The sequence below is a fragment of the Manis javanica genome, chromosome 1, assembly GCF_040802235.1.
Source record: "Manis javanica isolate MJ-LG chromosome 1, MJ_LKY, whole genome shotgun sequence".
NCBI classification, from domain to species: Eukaryota; Metazoa; Chordata; class Mammalia; order Pholidota; family Manidae; genus Manis; species Manis javanica.
The window spans coordinates 62,290,112-62,315,168 of record NC_133156.1 but is presented as its reverse complement, the minus strand read 5'-3'; the positions used below and the strand labels follow the sequence as shown (position 1 = coordinate 62,315,168).

Sequence of the window (25,057 nt, the reverse complement as noted above, 5' to 3'; positions counted from 1 at the left end):
TATTTAATATCCTGACATTTTTTCCTGTTATGAGCAATTATATCCTGAACATGTACATAAGTAAATATATACATACTATGTATTTTCCTTAATTTAGGAGTCAAAAGATAATGATTTTTATGGTTTTGATACATATTGCCAAACAGCTCTCCATCATTTATATTTTATCCCATTCCAGAAATGACGTACTACTCATACTGAACTAACAATGTACATTTTCCCTTTTAAGTATTGTCATTTTAACAGGGGAAAGATGGCTATTATCTAAATTTGCCTTTCTTCAATTACTAGAAGGCAGAGACTTTTTCATATAACTATTATATTTTTATTTCTTTTTTTATGACTTGTCTCTTTGTGTCCTTTTGGTCATATTTTTACCGATTTACCATTATTCATTGGCAATAGCTCTTTTCTTTTTTTTTACAATAATGTGACCCATTGCCTAAATCATGTTAAAATGTAATTTTTTTTGTGTGGATTTTCTTTCAATTTTGATTACTATGTTTTTCCTTTTTTGTTTACCATGAAGAAATTTTTGTTTTATATGGTCAAATTGGTTAGTCTTTCTCTACATGAACTTTGACTTTGCTGTCATTTTTAGAAATCAATTCACCTATTATTTTCCTCCAATTGTTGATGAAAAAATTCATTTGTGTCACCTTGAAATAAAGATGGAGTTTCATTTGAGCCTGGCTGAGGACTTACAAGACTGGAAACACTAATTCCCATGGATAGGAGAAATGTTTCAATGAGTCCAACAAACAAAGGATTTTATGGATGTGGGGAAACAGGCAAGAAAGTAAGAATTTCAGAGGGGTATATTCCATTTACAGAAAATGTATAATGCTAAAAGAAGGATTGGGGTCTATATACATCTTGGCACTAAAGGATATTAAGGGGAAGGACAATCATTGTTGCTTATCTTTTGTCTTTGAGCAGGTATCTGGGCAACAAAGGAGAACAGATGTGGTGACACATACTTTGTTTAGGTTTTAACTTGATTTTAATTAACGGATATTATTATAGAGTTGAGGAGTTTAAGTTTTCAAAGGTGGCCATTTTGAGATTCCCAGAGTTAATGAAACTTTCAATAGGTAGGCCTTAGAAATCTTTTTGGTGGTCCCTCGTATGGTGTTTAGCTTTTCTTTATTTCACAATATTGAATATTTATCTCACAATATTCAATCTTTTAAAAATGTAAGAAAAAGAATATATTGTATTACAGCTGGAATTTATATGGGAGTAAGCTGTGAGGTGGGGCTGTTACTGTTTCCTCCCCTTAACTGGCTACCCAGCTGTCCATCTTTTAATAATTCATCCTTTCTCCACTGCTAGGGATGTGAAATTGTGAGATGCCATTACCTCTATATTTAAAGTATTTCACACATACATAGGCCTTTTTCTCCTCCTCTTTTTAATACATATAAGTTTTGGCCCTGAGCCAGTCCTATTCTTCAGCCAATCATTCCTAAGAAACAGAGAAATATTTTTGTATTGCCGTGTTCAGTAATTAATTTGATATTTTGTCAGGAAATTTGGTACTGGTACTCCAGTTATAGTGGATACAATTGTTAAGGGTGAGACTCAATCATTTGCCTCAGCCACATCACAACCCAACTGAAAAATGTCAGTCCACTCAGGAGGGAAATTGCCACCTTAAATAGAGGATCACGCCGGGAGGATGGAGAATCGTGCGTCAGGGTTCTCGTCTGAAAGCCCTCGTAATCCTGCGCGTCCAGCGGAGAGGAAGGCACGCGGGAAGAACCCATGGAAGGCTTCGTCAGACCTAGGGAGGGCGACCCTGCCGCAAGAACCCACGGGGCACAGGAAAACAGCTAGTAGAGAACTCTTCAGACGTCCTCTTCATTTTTCAGCTAGGGGCTCCATTTTGAACGATATTCTTTTCTAATACCGTCTAAAAGAACGACGTTCTTTTCTATCCTGCTCTAGCCGTCTACAGTACATTTGCGTTCCCTGGACTGAACCAGATCTCTTTATAGATTTTATCCAAAACGCTTAGGGCAGGAGGCAAAGCCAGGGAACTTTACGAACACCCCGCAACTCTAACCTCTAAGAGCTCCCTTATGGCGGAAGAGGCGTTACCCCAATGAGGAAGGAAAACACCTAGATCTGAGGCCTTTGTGTGTGGCGGGACATTTCTGACTGAGATCCCAGCAACTCAGCTCCACCGACGCGTTATCCCCGCCAATAAAACATCTTTATTCATCTTCCTCTCATCAGGCCGCACCTCCCATCCTAATTCCCTTATGGCATCTCTTTGGTACTCTCACGGTGTTCCATTTCGGAACACCTAGCGGAGATAGTTTCAAGGGTTGGCCCTAGGTTACCGCCGCGTCTCCCTAGCAACCGTATCTGTAATGGCCGCCGGAAGAGGCTATGATCACGTGTTCCGTAGACGTCCGTGTTTAAACGTGACTTCCGGTTGTCAGAATTTCCCCGGACGCGGCGGTGGCCCAGGAGAAGCAGTGTGGCCGGAGGTCGTCGGGGCTCCAGCAGTGGTGGGCTCCGGGGGGCTCGGCTCAATCGGCCCCGTCTGTGATGCATCCACGGCGACCGGATGGGTTCGATGGTCTGGGCTATCGGGGTGGTGCCCGCGAGGAGCAGGGCTTTGGCGGCACTTTCCCTGCAAGGTCCTTTAGCTCCGCTTCGGACCTGAGCCACTGGGTGACCACTCCCCCAGACATCCCGGGTAGCCGCAACCTGCACTGGGGCGAGAAGAGCCCGCCCTACGGCGTGCCCGCCCCCGCCACTCCGCTCGAGGGCCCCGCGGAGGAACCCTTTGCCGGCGCCGGCGCCGGCGGCGGCGTGCAGGGCCAGAGCAGCGGTGAGGGACGAGCGGAGCAAGGCCGGGGCGGGTGCAGGGGCAGAGCCGCGGCTGGCGGCCTGCAGACCGCGGAAGCCGCGCGGAGGGTCCCGCCTCCGGTGCTGGGATTGTCGCGCGCCGCACCCTCTGCCGTCCTTTCGTCCTCTGCCCCAGAATCGGGCCTCCTCCCTTTTCCTCGCATAAGCGTTGTCTCTGGGATCGCCTCCGAAAAAGACACCTGCGTTAGTTATGTGCTGCGTGGTAGGAATTTCGAGGGGTTTGGGGTTTTGGCGTATTACGTCCCATGACCTGAATCAAGAAAGAGAGAAATTGGATTCGTTACCCTGAATCACGTGAACAATACTTCATTCAGTGACAACCGTTATTTCCTTGATTTAATTAACTGATTCGTAGGTAGCCTTGTGTCCAGGAAAGAGAAGTTTCTCAACAAAGGCAGGCCTGGGCTCAAACCTGGCTCTGCCACTCTTAAAAGCTGAGGATTTTAATTAACCTCTGAGGCCGTCCTGTTTTGGATAAAATAATAATAGAGTTTTGTGAGTGTTAAAATGAACTGTGCTTAATACCTGTTACAGTATGGAGCACATAGTTGGCTAAAAAATGTTCGTTTCCTTCCTTTTCCCTTTTAATCATGGGATTTGTGTCAGTTTTCTGAACCCCAAGGTACTCCTAATTTTCCCACCTACTGCGTTCATTTTTGTGACTTAAAAACTTCACTAAAAAGACCGAGAAAAATCTCAGGATAAGACTTTGAAATCAAGACATAATTATTTTCTGTAAGACCTGTGTTATAATTGCAATGCTGTGTAATCTAGATATTCTCAACTTATTTTTATTCATAAAATGGAGATAATGGCTGCCACCTCCCAGTGTCCTGATATCGTTAAAATAATAGGTTATATCATTAACTGTTAAGTCATATTCTACACGTAAGTTTTATTCTCTTTTTTTAAAATATTGACTTGGAAGCCCAATAATATGTATTTAATTTGAGTCAACTGGGAGGAACAGACTTAAATATTGTCTAATGAGCAAAAATAAGGATGTAGAGGAGGATCAGTGACTTAATGTCATACAATTAGCTTTTTCAGTCTGTCTAGTTTTCTTTCCATAGGTCCCAAAAAGGGTTCTGGAATGTTACAAATAAAATCATTCAAAATGCATATATGATTGTTGCAGCTACCCTCTTAAGCAGTAAAGCTGATGTTCCTATCTTTTCGTAATTTTTATTTTGATGATGGTTACAGTGAGGAAGAGCTCTTAATAGAACCAGGGGGATATTTGCATCAGTTAAGAGGCTAGTGAATGTAATTTTGCAAGGAGGATAGAGGCCGGAGAGACTTACACAGTTAATTTTCCTAACACATGCCAGAAAATATCAGCAGAATTTTTTGTTAGTATTAGGGGATGACCTGTACATACAGAAGGAAAGGCTGAAAGGAGGAAAGTTTCTTAACTGGACAAAAGAAGCTTTTATTTGCCGTGTACTTTTTTTCAAGGCAAGGGTGACCCAAATAATTTACTGAGACTTGTTTACATGGCCTTATTCTGACTGTGCAAGAATAGTGAGGGCACTGCTTCATTTCAAAGAGAAGAAAAGACAGCAGAGAGTGAGGATGAGAGAAAAATGATCCCTTCTCAATATTGTACTAGACCTGAAATTTAATGTCTAGTAGTCTCAGTTGTGGTATTTCACTATTATGATTTTGAGTCTTTTAGTCAAGGAGAATATTTTTTCTGTTTTGGCATATGCATAGGAGTGTTACTAGCTGTAAACTTTTCTAAAACTGTAGAAATGCCATCAACATTAGCTCCCATGTACCCAGTAGCCTATTACATAGACCTAATTAAGCAGCTTCTCTGAAAGTATTTAAAACTTGAGGAAACAGAGAGCCTTATTTACCCATTATGATTACCCTAAGTACTCTTTGAATTCAATAATTTTGAGGTATTTTAGTTGCTACAGTTGGTTGAACATACATGCTTCCCATCAGTAACAGTGAAGACTAATTTTACAACATGGGAGGTAAAATTGTTGGTGTAAGTAGCAACCAAAGCCTTCTACAGAAAAAAAATTTTAATTGAAGTCAAAAGTTGAAAACTGATAGCCTTAATTCTGTCTGCAGATATGTTTGATTTGGCCCACACACTTTTCACTCTTTTTAAAATAGTTGCCAATATTTTAAAATTGGAAGCTAACATATAAAAATGAGAATATCTTTTTAGATAAATCACAGCTGCGAAACCCTGGGCCCACAGTCCCACATAGCAACAATGAATTGTGGAGCTGAACAGCAGTTGTGCCTTGTAACTTGCCACAAGCCCCAACAGAGTCCTTCACTCATTCAAATAACTTTCCCTATCAGAATTTGAGTCGGGGGTCCTAGAGTTCAAATAAATATGATAATAAAAAAATATTTTTGTTGCTTTTACAGTAAACCTAAATATAGGTTATGAGTAATCTTATTCCTTCTATTTTAGAGCAGTTAAATAGATTTGCTGGATTTGGGATTGGACTTGCAAGGTAATGTTTAATTTAAAGATTTTTAAGTTTTTATTTGAATTTTTTTAAATGTAATTTATAATATTAAATGATTAGTATTGCTTCCTTTAGATTGATTCTTTGGAGCAGCAAATTAAATACTGAATAATATTTTGCAGAAAAAATTATTTTAATCTATGATTTTTTTTTTACAATAAGAATATTCGTTCACTTTGAAAATCACAAAATAATTTTCTAAGGAATAGTGTAACAAACTTTCAAAAGATGTCTATCCAAAAAATCAAATCAAATGTAGTCTTATCTCCTCCTGCAAAAAAACAGTCATCTTTCATTTAACCGTCTCCCTAAGCATGCAAATAATAACAAGATATTAAGCAACATGGAGTCTAGGTTTTATTTATAATTATTTAATGAGTACCACTTAAAAAAAAATTTTGATGAGCATTTTGTGTAAGAAAAGCCTCCAGTCTTGATTATATGATCTTAAGTATATGTGATCCTTAGTGAATACTCTTAAAAACATCAAATTTGCAAAAAGTCTTACCAGACTAACTCATTGCTTTAAATATTTTAATCAATAAAAATGATCTTACTTGCATATATTAAACCTGAAGATGTTAATGTCAATAGGAACAAAATTTGTGTATAAAATTTTACTTCTGCTAGAGTTAATTTTTCTTTAGCTCTACTATTTATACTTAAAGCTATTGTTCACTTGTGTGTGGAGTGGAGACATGTGTCAGTAATAGTGCTTAAGCCCACATTTGTAATTAGTTTGTGGGGAATGCTTTCACCAAAAATACTTGATATATAAAATAAGCAATTAACATAGTCGTTAAGATCCTTAGAACTTAAGTGAAAAGTACCTCAAAACCAAAATTTATAGAATGAGGTTCATGAAGAATAGGTGGTTCCTCTGATAGGAACTTAGTTCATAGGACAGCTTCTGAAAGAAATAGAAGAGGGTGTTTAAGTTACCTAGGAAAGGAGTTCCCATATCAGACATACAGAGATGTAGTTTCATCTTTATACTATATATATTAATATTATATATATATTGTTTTCCTTGCTTACCAGTTTGCAGATTTGCTTTGATTATTTTCATATTGAATTTTGTTTTGGCAGAATGATTTGCTAACTAGGCATTTAAAAATTTTTGTTTTCTTTGAAGAATGGGAAACAAAATAATGCATGATTTTCAAGCAAAAATGACTTCCTATACATATATGTTGTAAATTAAATTTTGGCTATATTCTGTGTATGTGTGTGTGTGTGTGTGTGTGTGTATATATATATATATATATATATAAATTATTCTTATTTAGTCTCTTTACAGAAAATGTTTTGGCCCATCCTTGCATTGTTCTACGTCGCCAATGTCAGGTAAATTTATTTTCTATGAACTTCCAAACAGTAATCCTAACTGTTATGAAGTACAGAATTCAGATAAATGGCTGAGATCATGTAACCATTATTCCATGGGAAATGTACCAAAATCTAAAATATATCAGTTCTCAAACTTTTGGGTTTTAATACCTCTTAAGTTTGAGTTCTCAAAAGAACTTTTGTTTATGTCTATCAATATTTATTATATTTCAGAAATCAAAAATTTAATATATATTTCCTTAATTCATTAAAAAATAATGAATCCATTAGCTATTAACAGAAATCACTTTTTTTTACTGTTTTTACCTTTAATGTCTGTCATAATAGCAGACAACCAGATATTTCATATCTGTTTCTGCTGAAATGCATCATTTTGGAAGATAAAGTCTAGCCTATACATGCATGTATTTGAAAACATAGTATTTTATATCTTTTCCAGGTAATTGGCAGATTCTCTTCTTTGATTCTACATGAAAATTCAACAAATAGTAACTTCTTAAAGGTTACTTGCAATATGAAATGTGACACCACATCATTTAATACTCTTTGTAACAAAAAAATACTCCTTTTCTGTAGTAGATTAAAATCTGTTGCTCTATACTGCATTTGAATAACTTTCTACCCATGTGTGATTCTAATATCATGCATTGATTATTTGAAATATGCTGATTTTCTAAGTTTTGTAGATTTTATAAGTTATATAGATCTTTAAATGTTAAGAAATTTGATTATATGGTATATTTAAGAAAGAAGTCATTAAAATCACTACTGATACCACCAAAAAACTGTTGCAGTATTAGTGAGCTCTTGATGGGGTATCCAGGTTTTTCAGAATTCTAGTTTTTTCCTGTAAACTCACATTATCATTGGCAACAAATGTTGTAGGGTTGTTTTTTCAGTCAAACTCACCTTATTCGTTTTTAAGAATATCTCTTTCCCAAGTGTGAATAACTGAATCTGTTAGTCAGTTTTTCCAGAAAAAATGGTGTTCCATGAAAAAAGTGGCTAGTGCAGCCTACACACCAACAGACAAGTCTTTTCCTCATGACAGTTTTTTTTTACTATGTAACACAGAATATTAATTAGAAGCATGTATTCAAGAGACATTTTATAAAACTGATATATTTTACTGCTTCACCAAAGACATTCTTTAGTAAAAATGGTTTTTCCTCCTTACAAGTGAGTGGGATGAAGAATACAGTAAATTCAAAAATATAGTTTGGTGCCACTGCATTGATTCATACTAAGGAGGTAACACTTTTACCCTCCATTGCATTTGTACTATTGAAAATGTCAACACAATGAAAAAGGCAATTGATGCTTGTTATCAATAAGAAAACAGTTTTGAACTGGTCGATCCCCTGAAATGGTAATGAACCCCATGGGGGTCACTGGACCACACTGTAGCAAAAATCTATGATACAATGTATCTTCTTTGAAAATGGGAGTTAAACAATATATAAATAATTACAAATTGAGCTGTTCATGCTTAGCACCAAAAAATAAGTATAGAGAAATAGCCATTTAAGTATGTGTATAGCCTCAGAATAATGAGTTTCAGACATATATTTTACATTGTGAAAATACTAAATTGTGGTCCAATGTATTCATACATATGAGTAACTTTAAAAAATGTCTTTTGTGAAATAATACCTTTAGAGTGTATGATGCATTCTGATACTCTTACTATTTCACTTAATATAGGTATTGGTTCTGATCCCTTATACTGTTTTCATAATTTACCAATTGCCTATAGTTTATAGTTTTAGAAATGTTTGCCATTGGGAGACAGAAATCTCCTGAACCCTGAATTCGTTGTGGTTCCTGTATGTTAAATAGCATAAACATTTTTGCCACACTAGACTGTAATACTAGTATTAAAGGAAACAGAAAGATCAAACAAAACCATTATTACATAGTCTACATACATTGTATTTTATACATTGGTCTTCAAGTTGTTTATATATAGCCATATGTATATACATATATAATCATATGTGTCATACACAAGTTATTTAAGACATTTCCAAGAAAAATTTTGCTTATGGGTAATTTATGATTTTAGAATTGAACTTTTGTTTATGCTCTTAACTCCACTGTATATCTTTCATGGCCTTGTTATTTCTTGACAAAATAGTAACAACATAATCATGAAATACCTTTTTTTTACAGGTTAATTATCATGCTCGGCATTATCATCTCACTCCATTTACAGTCATTAATATTATGTATAGCTTCAACAAAACTCAGGTGAGGATTGGTGTACAGATTCTATTAACATTATTTATAATATAACTACCATTTGGCCTTAATGATAATTAAAGCAACATTAATTGCTTTTAATTTAGTTAATAAAATTTATCTTAACTCTTGTACTAAAACTAATGTAACATGGTAATGACATATTTTAGATGTCATTGAATAATCAAAATTCACACCTTTGCCAAAATTAAATACTAGTATTTAATCAATATTAGAGACATTTAATTCATTGAAGTGTACATCTTGGCCTAAATGTAGGCCATTCAACAAATATTAAAGTAACGTTAGGAATTAATTTAGTTGTAGTTCTCTACTAAAATGTCCTTTGGAATAATACCTTATTGGAAAATAGCAGTAAACATTTAATACCAAGTTATAAGATCTTTTTTGTGTTTCTTATTTAGACACTAACAGAAATAACAATGAATTTTGTTCATTTTAGGGACCAAGGGCCCTTTGGAAAGGAATGGGAAGTACATTTATTGTCCAGGGAATCACACTTGGAGCAGAAGGAATAATCAGTGAATTCACACCTTTGCCAAGGTATGTTTTTGGCATTTTTCTCAATATTGACCTCATATTACATTTTGACCGAATATGTTGGTTTCTAAAAATACCATGGACTTGAACTTCCCTGAAGCTACAAGAAGAAACAGAGAATAAAGTTAATTATATCTTCCTCAATTTGTATATAATGAAATGCATCCTGGTGTAGTATCTATTGAGGTATATCTTTTAGCTCCTACTGCTGTATGTCAGCAGCTATCCACTAAGGAACAGACATGGTATGTGAGCAATTACTGCTCTTTAAGTAGCCAGTTTGGTGAAGGAGATGCATGTAGCAAATTATAGTACATTGTGATTGGTGCTATTATTAAACAAACCCTTCAGATAGCAAAGAATACTTTGCATGGAGGTATTGGCACAGATTTCAAAAGAGAACAGACACCTGAGCTAGAGCTTGAATTATGAGTAGGAATTGACTTGACAGAGAAGGGAAACATTTCTACCAGAGGCAAGAGAGCATGCTCAATTTTATGGAGGTTTGAAGGTCATCACAAGCATCTTGATGCTTGGACCATTGGGTATGTATAGAGTGGAATAATAGCTGGTGAGGATGTGGAGAAAGAGAAACCATCCTCCCTGCTGGTGGGAATGTAAACTAGTTCAACCATTGTGGAAGGCAATATGGAGGTTCCTCAAAAAACTAAAAATAGAAGTACCATTTGACCCAGAAACTCCACTCCTAGGAATTTACCCAAAGAAAACAACTTCTCAGATTCAAAAAGAAACACGCACCCCTATGTTTATTGCAGCACTATTTACAATAAACAAGATATGGAAGCAAACTAAGTGTCCATCAGTAGATGAATGGATAAAGATGTGGTATATACACAATGGAATATTATTCATCCTTAAGAAACAAATCCTACCATTTGCAACAACATGGATGGAGCTAGAGGATATTATGCTCAGTGAAATAAGTCAGGCAGAGAAAGGCAAATACCAAATGATTTGCCTCTTTTGTGGTGTATAACAATGAAGCAAAACTGAAGGAACAAAACAGCAGCAGACTCACAGACTCAAGAAGGGACTAGTGGTTACCAAAGGGGAGGTATGTGGGAGGGTGGGTGGGGAAGGAGGGAGAAGGGGATTGTGGGGTATCATTGGCGCACATGGTGTGTGTGTGAGGTCACAGAGAAGACAGTGTAACTCAGAGAAGACAAATAGGGACTCTGTGGCATCTTACTACACTGATGGACAGTGACTGCAATGAGGTATGGCGGGGACTTGATAATAAGGGTGAATGTAATAACCGCACTGTTTTTCTTGTGAAACCTTCATAAGAATGTGTATCAGTGATACCTTAATAAAAAAAGAGGCTGAGATGCTAGATTGAAGCATGGTTGTGCCTTTGTAAGGGATTAAGTTTCATTCTCTATGGAGTTGAAAATCTAAAGTTGTTTTTTTTTTCTCTTTTTTAATATATGGATGCTTTGATTGAGCAAAAACTCAATTTATAGTGCTTAAAAAAATGAGCTGGTGTAGACAGACTGTGGAGAACTGTTATAGTAATCTAGGCCAGACTGAGAAGGGGATGAACTATGGAACAGACAGAAAGGGATGAACTGGATAGATATTTCTGAAGTGTAACTGGTAACTGGTGACAGATTGGGAATGGGGGTATGGGAGAGTGAATTGTCATTAGTGACTAAGATTTCTACATTGGAATCAAGGTGGAGAATTCATGAAGAAGAGTAAGTTGGAGTGAGAAAGAAGATAAGGAATTTAATTTTCAATAGATAAAAGTTTGAGATTCCTGTAAGACACGTCGGGGTCAGGTCTAATGAATTGGAACTGTGGGTCAGAGTCTTAGAGAAAATTTGAAGCTGGAGGCATAGCTTTAAATGTTGTGGCAGGTTACGTATCAGAGTGGATGAATTTACCTAAGAAGGTGTAGACTAGATGATAGAAGATGGACCAAGAGCAGAATCCTGGGAAGTGTTTGGGTGAGTATGTGTGTGTGTGTGCATGTGTGGTAGGAGGTATAGTTGAGGGGAGTAGTAAGGCTCCCAAAACAAATAGAAAAGAGCAATAAAGCTATAGGACAATACTGTCCTTGAAGCCACAAAAGGAGAATTAGGATTATAGATATGGAGGAAGAGGATAGAGAAATTGGGGAAACTGACTTCTGGGTCTCTCTTCTCTCTGGAATAGAATACAAGATCACCAGGTAAAAGAAGGATGAGCATTGAGCGCACAGTAGGAAAGCATGAGAAGAATGATACACGTTCAGGGCAGTCACTGGGCATAACAGAAAGGGGGCCTTACAAGGACCATATGAGAGGAATGTTAATAGATAATGTTGGAAATCATGCATTTGATTAGGTGCTATTTGTTAGGACTCTGTGATTTTGTGTCAACACTTTATCCCTGCTATAGTATAAAGACCTTGAGTGGCTTGTTCATCCTAAGTTGGCCCCTGGCAGGATATTTTTTGGATGGACAAGGAAGTGAGGTAGTTGAAGATATAGCCACAGTGTCTCAATCTTGGGATCCAGTCTTTAAAGGGAAGGAAATGAAGGCAGGAAAGGCTGATAATCAAGCTTTTTGCCAATGTGGCTGATTTCAAAGGACCTCAAAGTCTTGAAGTTCCTTTAATATACCTTTGCTAAAAGTTAAAAACAAAGTGTTTGCCCAGCTAGAAATCTCCATACTCATATTTTAAAAATCTGAATTTCTGTTCTTGGCTAACTTTATTTACTCTATTGCTTTTTATATCACAGGATAAGATCAGAAGCTAGCACTTGTCATCAAATGTCCTTGAAGTTTTTCTATTAACACAAAATTCTATAAAAACCCAATTCAGGAACTTCTATATGGTAAAGGGTAAAGCATTCTGTATTTGCTGTCAAAACACTGTTTGTCCTGACTATGCTGCTTTTTATTTTTGGTACCTCATGCAAGTAATGCCATTTCTCTAAAGCAGAGATGAAGTATTAACTTTAACTCCATGTTGAAGGGAAGGACAATAAAAGAATGTGGAAGGGCACTGAATTTCATTAAATTTTATTATGTAACTTTCTTACTCTGTAGACATGTAGACCTGTCAGTTGTGTGGCTATGTTATTTACTCTTTGTCATTTTCAATCTTATTAAAGACACCAAAGGTTATCTTTGTTGTATTCTACCTGGATAATTTTAGTGATAAATCCCACTCAAATTTCATTTATTTACTTAGCTAATATTTCTCGAGTACCTACTATGTGTGAGGCCTTGTGCTGGACTCAGATATACAATAAGGAGAGGAGACAAAAGGTACCTGTCACCATGAAGCTTAGAATCCCTTAATCTGAGGGATATACATTAAGTCAAGTAATCCCACTAATAAGTAATAATTACAAATTGAGATTTGTTCTCTGAAGGAAAAGAATATGGTTCTTTGAAAGTATTAAAAGGTAGGAACTTTTAATAATAATAAATTAGGAAGCACAGACCAGTTTGTGTAAATAAATGTGGCTGGGGGAACATGGAGAGTTTTCAAGTAATTCTGAGTAGGCTCATATGACTGGAGCTCAGAGCACAATGGAGAACCGTGGGAGGGAATGCTGACAAGTAGGTAAGAGCCAGTCTATGCGTGGCCTTGTAGGCCACTTTAAGGATTGAAGAGTTATAAGCAGAGATCGATAACATGATTAGATTTATGTTTTTAAAGGTGAATAGATTGTGGGAAGACCAAAGTGGACAAAAGGGTACATGTTCATATGCTATAGCAATAATCTAGTTGAGAAGGAATGGCAGCTGGGACCAGGGTAGTATCTTTTGAGGTGGATGTGTAAATGGATTAATTTTGACACATGCTTAGGTAAAACTGATGGAACTTGGTGATGGGCACAAGGTGGTAGATGATAGAGAGAGATGTCAAGAATGACTTCTAAGATTTTGGCTTGTGTATCTGGATGTTAGATAAAGCCATTCTCTAAAGTACAGCATAAACTTTTTTTTTTTAATTCTAACTTCTTTGGATAGGGTTAACCTTTGTTGGGGGAAAACAAAGTCTAGCTGACAAGGAAGCAAAGCAGTAATCCAAAGCAATTCACAGATGTTAGCACGAAGGCACTGAGCTCTGGAGTCTCCTAGACTGAGGTTCCTTAATAGTGATTGCTGATTAGAACAGGTGAGACAGTATAAATTCACCAATATTTAGTTTTTTTATATTGATTATGATCACATGTGAGATAAAATGAGCTAGTCAGTAGTGCCTGTTAAGTCACCAAGCTTACAGTTTCTCCGTTTTATACTTACAAAAAAATGTATGTAACCCAGGTTCATCATCTGTATCTCTTCATTATCTACTGCCCATACCCCTTCCTTTTCCATCCCCAAACCTTCCTTCAGGTGAAGTGAGGCAGACTATGTATTGCTCCACCCTGCAGTCCCCTTTCCTGCCATGGGCATTTCTCACATCGTTAACAGGAGGAGCCGCCTATAACCAAGGCTGTGTGTAGTCTAGTCGCTCACAAAACCCATGTGGTTATTCCAGCTCAGTTTGACTCATCTCCCATTTGTAGTTGTACCAATGTAAACATCTGACAGTTTTCTCCTCATGTTGTCTCTCCTAAGGACTCCTCTGAATTCACTGACTTTAAACACATTCTATTTTAAACACAATGAAATCTTTCCCCAGTTCAGTGGATTTCTTCAGAGTTGTCAGTAGACAGGTGATATAAGGATGACATACAGAGACGTCTAAACTGAAGATAGTAGATTTGGGGGGTTTTAAACCAGTATATTGGATGAAAGAAATTGCCTGGGAAAGGAGTATAACATACACAGTAAGAAGAGGGCCTGAGCCTATAGGAACTCCAGAATAGGTGGCTGGGTCAGAAAATGGTCCTTCCTGCAAAGGGACCAGAAAAGAGGCAGAAAAACCTCAGAAGAGTATGGGATAGTGGGAGGCAGAGATTACTTCAAGGAGGGAGGAACACCAGTGCCTAATGGCTACTGAAAGGATAATGAGGCACAGACTTACAAATGTCCGCTGGGCTTAGTGATGCAGAGGTCATGTGGACCTCGGCAAGAGCTCTTTCCATAGAATAATGGGGTAGAAACCAATTTGGAGTGGGTTCAGAGGTGAGTGAGATGTTTGGACATGGAAATAGCAAGTTTATAAAGTTGGCTATGAAGAAGAGAGATGAGGAGAGGTAGCCAGAAGATGAGGGATTTGTGCTTAATAGAAGGAAAGTTTTCTTTTTTAAGAGGACAGCTGTTTTGACACATGAAAAAAGAGAGACAATGGTAAGTAAAAATTGTTTAAATATAGAGTTACTGAAAAATTCCATTGCTTTTGTGTATTGATTATTCATGGGAGTACATATATTAATCTATCAAACGGAGAACTATTTTGGGAAAAAGCAAGTCGCTTCTCAAGAGTTTGCAAGAGCAGGTTTTGCTTATGAAAATAGTGAATTAAATATATTCACACATATTTTGGTATTTGCTAATTAAATGTAAAGAAGTTTAATCAAGTCAATTTTTATACTAATTGCTTTCATGAAGCATTTAAATATGCTAGTTTGAATTTTGAGAGCTGTGGAAATAAGTTTCACGTAACCATTTTAGCTGCAGTAGAGGAGTATGAGGAAGAGAGTCTCACATTTTTTTATACCTGATTATAAATTTCATGTGTCTCTCTTTTATAATAAACAATGATTTCTAGAATTAGTAGAAATTAGTACTGTATTCAAAAGAGAAGTGGTACAGTCCTTACAGAAATAGAGTTCACAGACCTGTCTATCCCTAATGTTAATGAGTTTCATCTTTAAAATCAATGTGAGGATAACAAATGGTAATACTTCCTGAGGCCATAATTAATAGCGCCCAGATGATTTACAAACTGTGTTGCACGTTTTGTTTGATAATTGTAAAGTCATTGTCAATACGATGGGAGGCCGGAACTTTTTTTTTTTTTTAACATTTTTCATTTTCATCATTGAATGTTTAGCTATACTTTTTTGTGGTTGTTCAGGCCTAATGTAGTATTCTAGTATTGATTTAATTAGAATATGACCCGGAAGGCTCCATAAGGTGTTATAAATCAGATATGGTTGTTCTGTTATCTAAAACTTTCTCCGTAGACCTTTCAGTCTCCTAGAAAAATGTAAGAAGTTCTCATACCACTCATGGTATTGTACTGCATGGTTTTTAGAACATTGTTATTAGTGGTTAATTTCTTTACCTTTTTAATATAAAATATGTTTACTCCTTTATCTTCTTAATGTTTTTCATATTTCATATTCAATCATTTCAAATAGCAAGTGTTTTTTCCCAGATTCCTGCTGTGGCCGTGGTGCAGAGAAGGGGGCGTCAGGGAGCCTGCTGGCAGCGAGTCTCTATTTCACACCCCGCTCTCTCTGGCATTCCACCCCTCTCCTTCCCCCACCTTTCATCCCTCCTATCTGCCTTTCTTTTCATTTTTTCTCCCTCATTTTCTTTCCCTTTTACTCTGTATATTCTTTTCTTCCTGTTGACTTTTCTCTTGATGTAACTTTCTCCTGTTTTGTTCTTCTTTCAGCGCGCTCTCTTCCTTTTCTCCTTTCTTTTCTGGCTTCAGAATTAACGTAAATAGCTCCAGGCACACTGTCCTGGACTTGGTTCAGACCTGGCATTTTGCCTATCTCCTTGAACATGACCCTGTGATCTTTTTAACCTCTATTTTTCACCTAAGTAAATTAAATGGGACAATACATGCTCTGTTTATGTTAACAGGGTTCCTTCTTGTACCCAGTGGGATGAGAGGCAGTGCAGGCAGAGTGCAGACTTCAAGTCATAGAGACCAGGGTTAGAATTCAGTTCTACCACTAACTAGTTATATGGCAAGTAAAGGCATTTGGGAAATTAGCTGCCACACAAATATAATGTGTCATCCTGTCTTACAGTTACTTAATTTTGCTTTTTTTAATTACCATTCTTACATACTTTTTAATGCTTTTTTCCCCCTTTATTCTATCCCTTGTTTCCTTTTCCCTTCCCTGCTCATCCTTTTTTCCTGAACCTACCATTTTTATATCTCCTCCTTTAATTTTTCATGTTTATTCTTATAATCACAACTCCTCCTCTGTCAGCCCTTTGTATCAACACATGTGAAAACACCTTGTATATTTTCTCTGTTTTCAAACCACTGCAGTTGTTTGAAGTGTGTCCCAGGAAAGAAAATGTTCACCATTAGAATGTATTTCTCTTACAGATTAAAAAGAATTAAAGATTGGTTACCTTTTTGAAAACTGGGTTAATTTGAGGCTTTGAATAACATGGATTTTGTTTTATTTAAATTTATTTTTTAGGGAGATTTCACATAAATGGAATCTTAAACGAATAGGAGAACACCTTCTACTGAAATCGTAGGTATCAAAAGAGTCATTTATATTGAAATTTTTCATTAATTTTTATAGTGTTAGAATTGAAAAAAATATCTTATTAAATATAGTGAAGGAAATTAGAGCAATAAATTATTTGTGGTACTAGAGATTCAAAAGACAAGTAACAGAGTTTAGGAATAAAATCTTGAAGTATATATTATCTTGAAATAAGTGTAACTGGAAAGGCTGAAATCACAAACTTTTTTTTTTTGGTATCCTTAGGAAGTCAGCAAAGGTCTTCAACTTGTTAACCCACTTGCCAGGAAAAATATTTTATTATTATTAAACACAGATAGAAATTTATTTGTAGGATGATGAGCAAACTCAAAACTTTAGCATCATTAAAGTATTATCCTAAAGGAACGTAGTGATTTTACAACACTGACCATTTTTGTAGATTACAATTTTACTCTTCACTTTTTAAATTTTTTTTGAAGATTATGAATTGGAAACCCCCCACCTTGCTGGCTCCCTCTGTGGGACATTCCAGCACATTGTTACTTAGTGATGTTCATTCACCTTGAGAACTACTACTTGCCAGGAACTGGCCCATAGGGTTAGGTAAGTCCCGCCTTGATATATTTTAAATAACTGTATTTTGCAGGCTTGCAAAGTTGTAATATTACTTTGTCTAAATAGTGGTTATGGGAAACAACTTTGCAAAGCTGTACAATATTGTTTTATAATAATAAAAGGGGACTTCACTCACCATTGAAGACTGGCTGTTCCCCTGGGTGGGAAATCTGGGAGTAGAAAGTGATAATAAATAGGAAAATAGCAGAACAGTGAATTTGTTCAAATATCATTAAGAAGGCAAGGAATGAAATAGATCCTTCATCCTAAATTTTAAGTGTTAGATACATAAGCTACATCAGCTATATGTAGGTAGACGTCCAAAGTGTGAATCATAAATGAGTGTATATTTTACATGTTTAAAATACAATCTATTTTCTTTCCAGACTGTCCCTGTGTTACTATTAATACTTAATTTTCCATCTCTAATTGTTGAATAATATATCCTATGTTACAAGTTCTTTGTGCTATCGGTATTAATAGTTGAAAAAGTTAAAAACGTTATTCAGGCTTAAATATAAATTATGTTGATATATTAAAGAAGATATTGAAACATTTGGTATAAGCACGTTTCAGTATACTGATAAATTTATTTTATTTCTACAGCCTGACTTATGTGGTGGCAATGCCTTTTTATTCAGCAAGTCTAATTGAAACAGTACAGGTGAGCTATTTTTTATTGTCTGTTATTAGTTTAAAATATTTTTTGGAGTTTCCAATATATTGTGTATGTCTGATTGTATAACAGAAATTTAAGACAATATTCCTCTAAAAATTTTTATTTGACAGCACACATATATCAAAGATTATATATACTAGGCACATTGCTGGTATGTATATATCCTTTGCAAACTTACTTTGCACTTCTAGTTTTAATTCTTTTTATCTCTTCCATAGGCAGCTGTACCTTTCAGTCAGATATCTCAAAACCTAGCCTATGTCTTGTTCTGAACACAAAGAATTTATAGGGCTTTTTTCAACTTTTTAAAGAACCTCATGTATAGTTCAAATGGTTATGGCTTATAGACAATAAATTACTAATTACCTGAGAATGAAACATGATGGATATTCATCCTAACAATGAACAGGTAGTCTCCATAGGTAATTTACTAACAGCATTTTTTTTAAATATGCCTTTAAGAAAGATTTGATGCCGTGGTATGTTAAGTACCACAAACTAAAGCAGTCTCCTGCTAGCATTTTAAATTTTTACTAGTTTAACCACATGGTGGCGCTTCAGGTACGTTGAATTAATGTACTTCTCTCACGATTCCTGCCCTTAAAACTATAAGGTGAAAATGGTTTTGACTTTACCTAAACAGAAAATCAACTCACTGTGTACCATCTATCTTCTGCCTCTGACATCACATCTTCAGTATGTATGAGTTTCCTCTGCATGAATACCTCACTGAGCAGCCTTTCTTCCTGTAATTACTCTTCCACTTAGTTGCTTTTCTGACCCCATTGTTGATTTTTTTATTTTTTATTTTTTTAGAATTAACTTCAGTTAACTAAGGTTAATGTCTTGCTACTCAGATATGCTTTCCTACCCCCATGCATTTGGCATTGTGTTGAGGTTTAGTTAACAGGTATACTATTTTTTTAAGATGAGGAAAGGCCTGAGAAAGTGACATTTGAGTAAAGGTCTGAGCATAAACATGGATGTTTTGGAGAAGAACGTGTTAAGCAAAGGGAAGCAAGTGCAAAGACTGTGAGGTGGGATTGTGTTGTACATGTCTGAGGAGCAAAAAAGAAGCCAATATACTTGGATTTAACTTAGCAAGGGAGAGAACAGGAGGAGATGAGGTCCGAGAGGAAAGAGGGAGACATCATATAGGACACTGGAGACCATTGTAATAACTGGCCTGCCCAGGGAGACAGAAAGTCTTTGAGCGCAAGAGTGATGTGATCTGACTTATGTCTTAGAGTCCTTGGTTGGTATGTTGAAAATAGACTGCAGTGGGAAGGGATCAAGGGTCAGAAATAAGGAAATGGATTAGTAGATTAGGTGAGCTCATTTTCATCTCATGGTTTTACCTATATTGTTACTGAAACTCTCACATTCATATGCCCAGCTTGGACCTTTTCCTTATAATCTACATTGTAAACCTACTTGGAGTTTACACTTTAGACTTAACATTGCTAAACTCTTGATCTTCTTCCCCTAAATGCTACCCCAGCAGTACCTCCCAACTCAGTAAAAGGCACTACTTTTCCTCTACTTCCTCTGCTCAGTAGCCTTGAGGTCATCCTTGACTTCTTTCTTTCATATTCCAAATCCAATCCATGAGTAATTCCCGTATAAGTAACTTTTAACTGGTTTCTCAGCCTCCGTTCTTGTCCACTTCTGCACAACAGCCAGTGTAGCATAAGTTGTAGTCAGTATTTCCCATCTGACTAGAAGCCACAGTCTACGCAGTGGCATGATATGGCCCCTGACTACAGTTTTAACTTCATTTTATACTGTTGTCTTCAGTCACTGCTACAGCACAGTTGACCTCTTAGCTATTCCTTTTTGGCCTATCCATGCCTATATAATCTGTATCACAAACTGTTATATAGACTTCCAAAACTGTGCAAAGGCAGAGATGTGGAAGACAATGACTAACATTTATTGAGTGCCTTCTGGGAGCCAGGCCTTTCTTCATTTAATACTCCTTGCAACTCTGCATAAAATGTAGGTAGTACTAATCCCGTTTTTATAGAATGGTGACTGACTCAGGGGAAGTAGCTTGCCCATGGACACATAATGGACACATAACTAGTAAGCAATGGAGGCAGGATTTAAACCCATGCTACTTAAGAACTCTAAGCACTATACACCTCTTTGGTGTCATGTAGTTGTTGCTCTTCCAAGTGGGTTCTAAGGAGTTTCCTGAGGGTGGGGAAACTGGTATGTCCCCCTCTACACACCTCCCTTATTTCTCTTTACCAATTAAGAATAGTTCCCAGCTTTACTGCTAACTATGTTATGAATTTTCACTTGAAAAAAGAATCCAATGTCTAGATTTGAAGTTTGAAGTTTGCCAAACCCTTGATGTGTTTTCCCTCTTTAGTCAATAAATTAGGGTTTAAAAGGAACCAAAGTCCACCCTTGTAGCAAAAAGAAGCAAATGTTAACTTTTACTCGTGTCATCATTTTTATTTCAGAGTGAGATAATCCGAGATAATACTGGAATTTTGGAATGTGTTAAAGAAGGAATTGGAAGAGTGATAGGCATGGGGGTGCCTCATAGCAAGCGACTACTCCCGCTTCTCTCCCTGGTCTTCCCTACGGTGCTGCATGGGGTTCTTCATTACATCATCAGCTCAGTCATCCAGAAATTTGTCCTGCTGATTTTAAAAAGAAAGACTTACAGTAGCCACCTAGCTGACAGCCCAAGCCCGGTGCAGAGTATGTTGGATGCTTATTTTCCGGAACTCATTGCTAACTTTGCCGCCAGTCTTTGCTCTGATGTTATTCTTTACCCAATGGAAACAGTTTTGCACCGCCTTCACATTCAAGGAACACGCACGATAATTGACAATACAGACCTTGGCTATGAAGTGCTTCCAATTAACACACAGTACGAGGGAATGAGAGACTGTATCAATACCATAAGGCAGGAGGAAGGAACGCTTGGTTTTTATAAAGGGTTTGGCACTGTTATAATACAGTACACACTGCATGCAGCTGTTTTACAGATTACCAAAGTTATTTACTCTACCCTTCTTCAAAACAGTGTGTGAGATTTAAGTTCCCAGTTAGTCTAAAAGACACAATGTGAATACTTTGTAGTAAAATTATGAAGGATAAAGGTGAACTACTAGGGGGGAATTGGATGAGAAACTAAAACTGGTAGGAAAAGCCCATGCTGATTATATTGACTCTTCATTTTTTCTTTAAAACATAGGTATATATTTTGGATCTAAGTATTCCAAGTTTGAAAACTGAGTAAATGTAACACGTATATGAGTTAAATTCTAGCTAGCATAGCACTTATGCTGAACTAAAAAATGATCCTGGGCAGAAGCAAACTTTGTCAGTGAACATAAAATTTCACAGAGTTCAATTTACTCCATCTGACTTTAATATTTATTACCTGTTTATTTCACCTTCTAGATTGATCTTGATATGTTATCCTTAATATATAGTAGCAGGAGGTCACAATTTACCTTTAAGCAAGTAAATATGTCATGGTAAAGATGAGAAGGATGAGATTTGGCAGCCTGTCTATTAAGAGGAGTGGGGTTTTAAATTGCATTGTCCCTCTGAAACTTTGTAATGGCTATATATATACATAAAGCCATTTATGTACACACATATAGCTTGGAATTTTCTTCATCCATGCACATTTTCCACTCTTAGATCAGCTTATTGCATAAAATGAAGTCATAATACTTTCTGCCTGAGTATCAGAATAAAACATTATAAGCCAAAGTACCCAAAAGATTTAAGGCTAATAGCACACTTGTTCATATCTAAACCCAATGTTTCAATGCCAGCAACTTAAAATCTGTCATACGTTTATGAAGTTTGACTTGCTTACATAATTATGTGAATCATCAGGTTGTTTTTAGAATCAGTCTTAAGAGAGAGAGAATAGAAAATAATCATGACTATTACTGTTTCCACATCATAAATTGTTTACTAAAAGGAACGTCACTGACCTTTTATTTCTGAATGACTTGTGTCTTAGAGGAGACACAATTAAAACTGTGCCTCTTGCCTTCTGTATAATCATCATTAAATAATGGCTACAGTTTTGGTTTTTGAGCAGTTTTTCTTCATAGTTTCATTCTCCAACCTAGGTAATAAGTAAAGGGAAAAGCAGGTTTATCTTTATCGCCTTTTATTTAAACTTGTTTGGATGAACACTGACAAAAGGGAGTTTGTACTTGCTTTTTATGGATGAGGAAAAGAAGTTAAGTCTCAACATACAATAACAAAAAAATTGTTCACCAGTTTAATAAAATTCTGTCTGTTCCTAAATTGAATTTGGTGGGTAAATCTCTTTATATTAGTAGAGTGATATACGTTTGACTGATCCATCATTAAACATTTTAAAGTTTTATTTCCTCACGAGAGTGATCACAGTTTTACTATGAACCCTTTAGCACATTGAAGTGCAGTGACTTCACACTGTCATCCAACCTAGAATGGATACAAACTTGAGATTTATTTTACTGGTTAAATGTCAGCAAAATGGTTACTCTTTGTTATTAATAGTGTTGGAACCAAAAAAATGGTATCCAAAAAGTATGAAGCAGTATTTAAATAGCAGCTGTCTCTACTGTCTTGTGCTCTGTGTGTGTGTGTGTGTGTGTGTGTGTGTTTTACTAAAGCACATAAACTTCCCATTTTTAAATTCTACCAAGAGAGGGAAAATAAAATTAAATACCACTGAGCATATATGATATTTTATGGGTAATCTTTTTAGATTATGGTTTATTTTGTCCAGCCTATGGCATTTAAATTGTTTTCTTTGCTTTTGAGCTGCTAAGTAAATTTTTAGATGTTTATACTATAATCTCCTAAAAACCTTTATTTAGTTTTTATTGAATTCAAAAAGATGGTTTTAAGTAAGAGTAAACTTCAGAAAATTTCAAGTATCAATATTTCTAGAACAGAATCTTAATGGAATCAAGTATTTACTAGTGAAAATCCATGGAGTCCTTTAAGATAAAAAATAGATATTTCAAGATTCTTTGATGGAAGTTAGCATGAAGATTCAGTTATATGAATCCTTCATTTTAGAATCATGACAAGACTGATAGTCTGAACCACACAAAAGTAAGTTTGGTTTTATTTTCTGTCTCTAGAGAAAGAATACAAATTAACATAACTAAAATTGAAATGTAGCGAGTAAGTTGCTAATTATTTTTTATTGTCATTCCAAATTAGTTAAAATATAAAGTCAAATCCAAGCACTTAAATGCTGGCTAAATGCGTTTAACTGAATTTAGAAAGGAATACATGAAACATTGGACTTACTCTTTCTGTTTTTAAAATTGCTTTACTTTAGCAGATAGGTGCCAAAATCAAATATCCATAGGCTATATTTCTTAACATCATAATAGCTCAGAATATTTTTTAATTCAGTGTGATTGATAGTATCATGAATAAGATTCTTCTAAAATGTTCTGTGGGCCCAGTGGTCTTCACAAGCCAGAGTTTGGTTGCAGAGCTAGTATGATGTGCTTGCCTTACCTTCCAGGATTTCTTTATTAAATAAGATAGTCTGAAATCAGTTGAACTGTAAACTGAAAAACCTGGTAAATATTAATTTTACTGTGTTAAGTGAATTATGAATTGATTTACTAAATCTGTATGTAAATCTCTTCCTTGACACCCTTCTCTATGGGCCCTTGAAAAATAATCCCTAGGTTTATAACATTTATTCAAGCCTCCAAACTCTCAGCATTCTAGTTATAAAAGTGAAATAGTAAAATCAAGCAAATTCCAAAATGGTCATAGATTGGGGGACTTGATAATTCAGCCAGTGTTTCCAGAATTCACTGGAGAGGTAAGAGGTCTTGCTCACTTTTGCAGATATGTCAGACTACTCACATCTGTCTTTTTAGCACTGGCTTCGTACCAACTGCATGAAGCACTCACTTTGCTGATTGGGCACAAACGCTTCAATAGTTCTGTGTATTCATACATCTGCTCAGAAAATAAAACAAAACACGCTGCTTTAATATATTTTTAACAGACGGTGGAGGATGTTTGCCCTCAGTTTGCATACTTGATCTTTTGGAACATAAGTCTATTCTGCCAGCTCTTGGAAAGATAGGTTTGAAGCAATTATTTTCAATAATAAATAAGCAAATAAAGTAATCTCAGAAATGATTCAGGTTGCAATTGAATTTGAGCGATACTTTGGCACTTTTTCAAATAGTTGCACTCTTCTGCTGCTTTCTCTAATATAAACTGGATGTATAATGTCTTTCTTCTGAGTAATTATCATTAATCTGGTACCAGGTTGTATAGCACAGTAATAAAAATGTGTGACTTGACAATGAATCTTACACAATATTACCTCAGCTAGAAGAGGTGTTTTGTCTCTATGTGTGTGTGTTTTTTTAAGTTGTTTTTTTTGTCTCACTAGTATTTTAAATGTTTTAGGTAAATTGTGTAATATGAAAAGGTTCAATAAAATGTTGAAATAAAACCAGCATTTTTCTTTTACTGATGCTAGAGAACTACTCAGGCTGGTGGTAAAAGAAAAGATATTTTTGTAGGTAGAAATCAACATGACTTAAATATCAGAAAGAGTTTATTCATAGTCTTACTGAGCACCATGGCCTGAGCACAGCCCATCAGTGTGTTCTGATAAACCCCCTTTGGGTTTATCTTAAATACTTCCTCTACAATGGGATATGTGTACAAAAGTTACATTATCAGTACATCAAGTGGTATGGCATGGATACATCTAGTTATTTTCCTAAAAGATCATACTATAGACATGTGATACTATCTTATTGATGTTGACCAGATAATTCCTGACTGACTACATTTCTGGGAGAGGTTGAAATTACAATCAAGTTGGGTATTAGGCTCTGATTTGGGGACTTGGCCTGGCAGAAGTG

At 35.9% G+C, this 25,057-nt stretch overlaps 1 protein-coding gene across 3 annotated transcripts; it reads left to right on the top strand.

Moving 5' to 3' along the window:
* The first annotated feature begins 1,013 nt into the window (after window positions 1-1,013).
* On the top strand, window positions 1,014-24,639 carry SLC25A46 (solute carrier family 25 member 46). Of its 3 annotated transcripts, none has more exons than XM_037011926.2 (8): window positions 1,014-3,085; window positions 5,324-5,366; window positions 6,671-6,728; window positions 8,904-8,981; window positions 9,436-9,536; window positions 16,838-16,894; window positions 18,092-18,149; window positions 20,636-24,639. In XM_037011926.2, exons 1-8 carry the CDS (start codon window positions 2,560-2,562, stop codon window positions 21,212-21,214), a joined length of 1,500 nt encoding a protein of 499 aa, XP_036867821.2. In that variant the 5' UTR covers window positions 1,014-2,559; the 3' UTR covers window positions 21,215-24,639. The 3 variants fall into 3 exon arrangements, with proteins under 3 accessions (XP_036867821.2, XP_017528609.3, XP_036867822.2); XM_017673120.3 differs by having other exon boundaries at window positions 1,296-2,845; XM_037011927.2 differs by having other exon boundaries at window positions 2,454-2,519.
* Window positions 24,640-25,057: the final 418 nt, after the last annotated feature.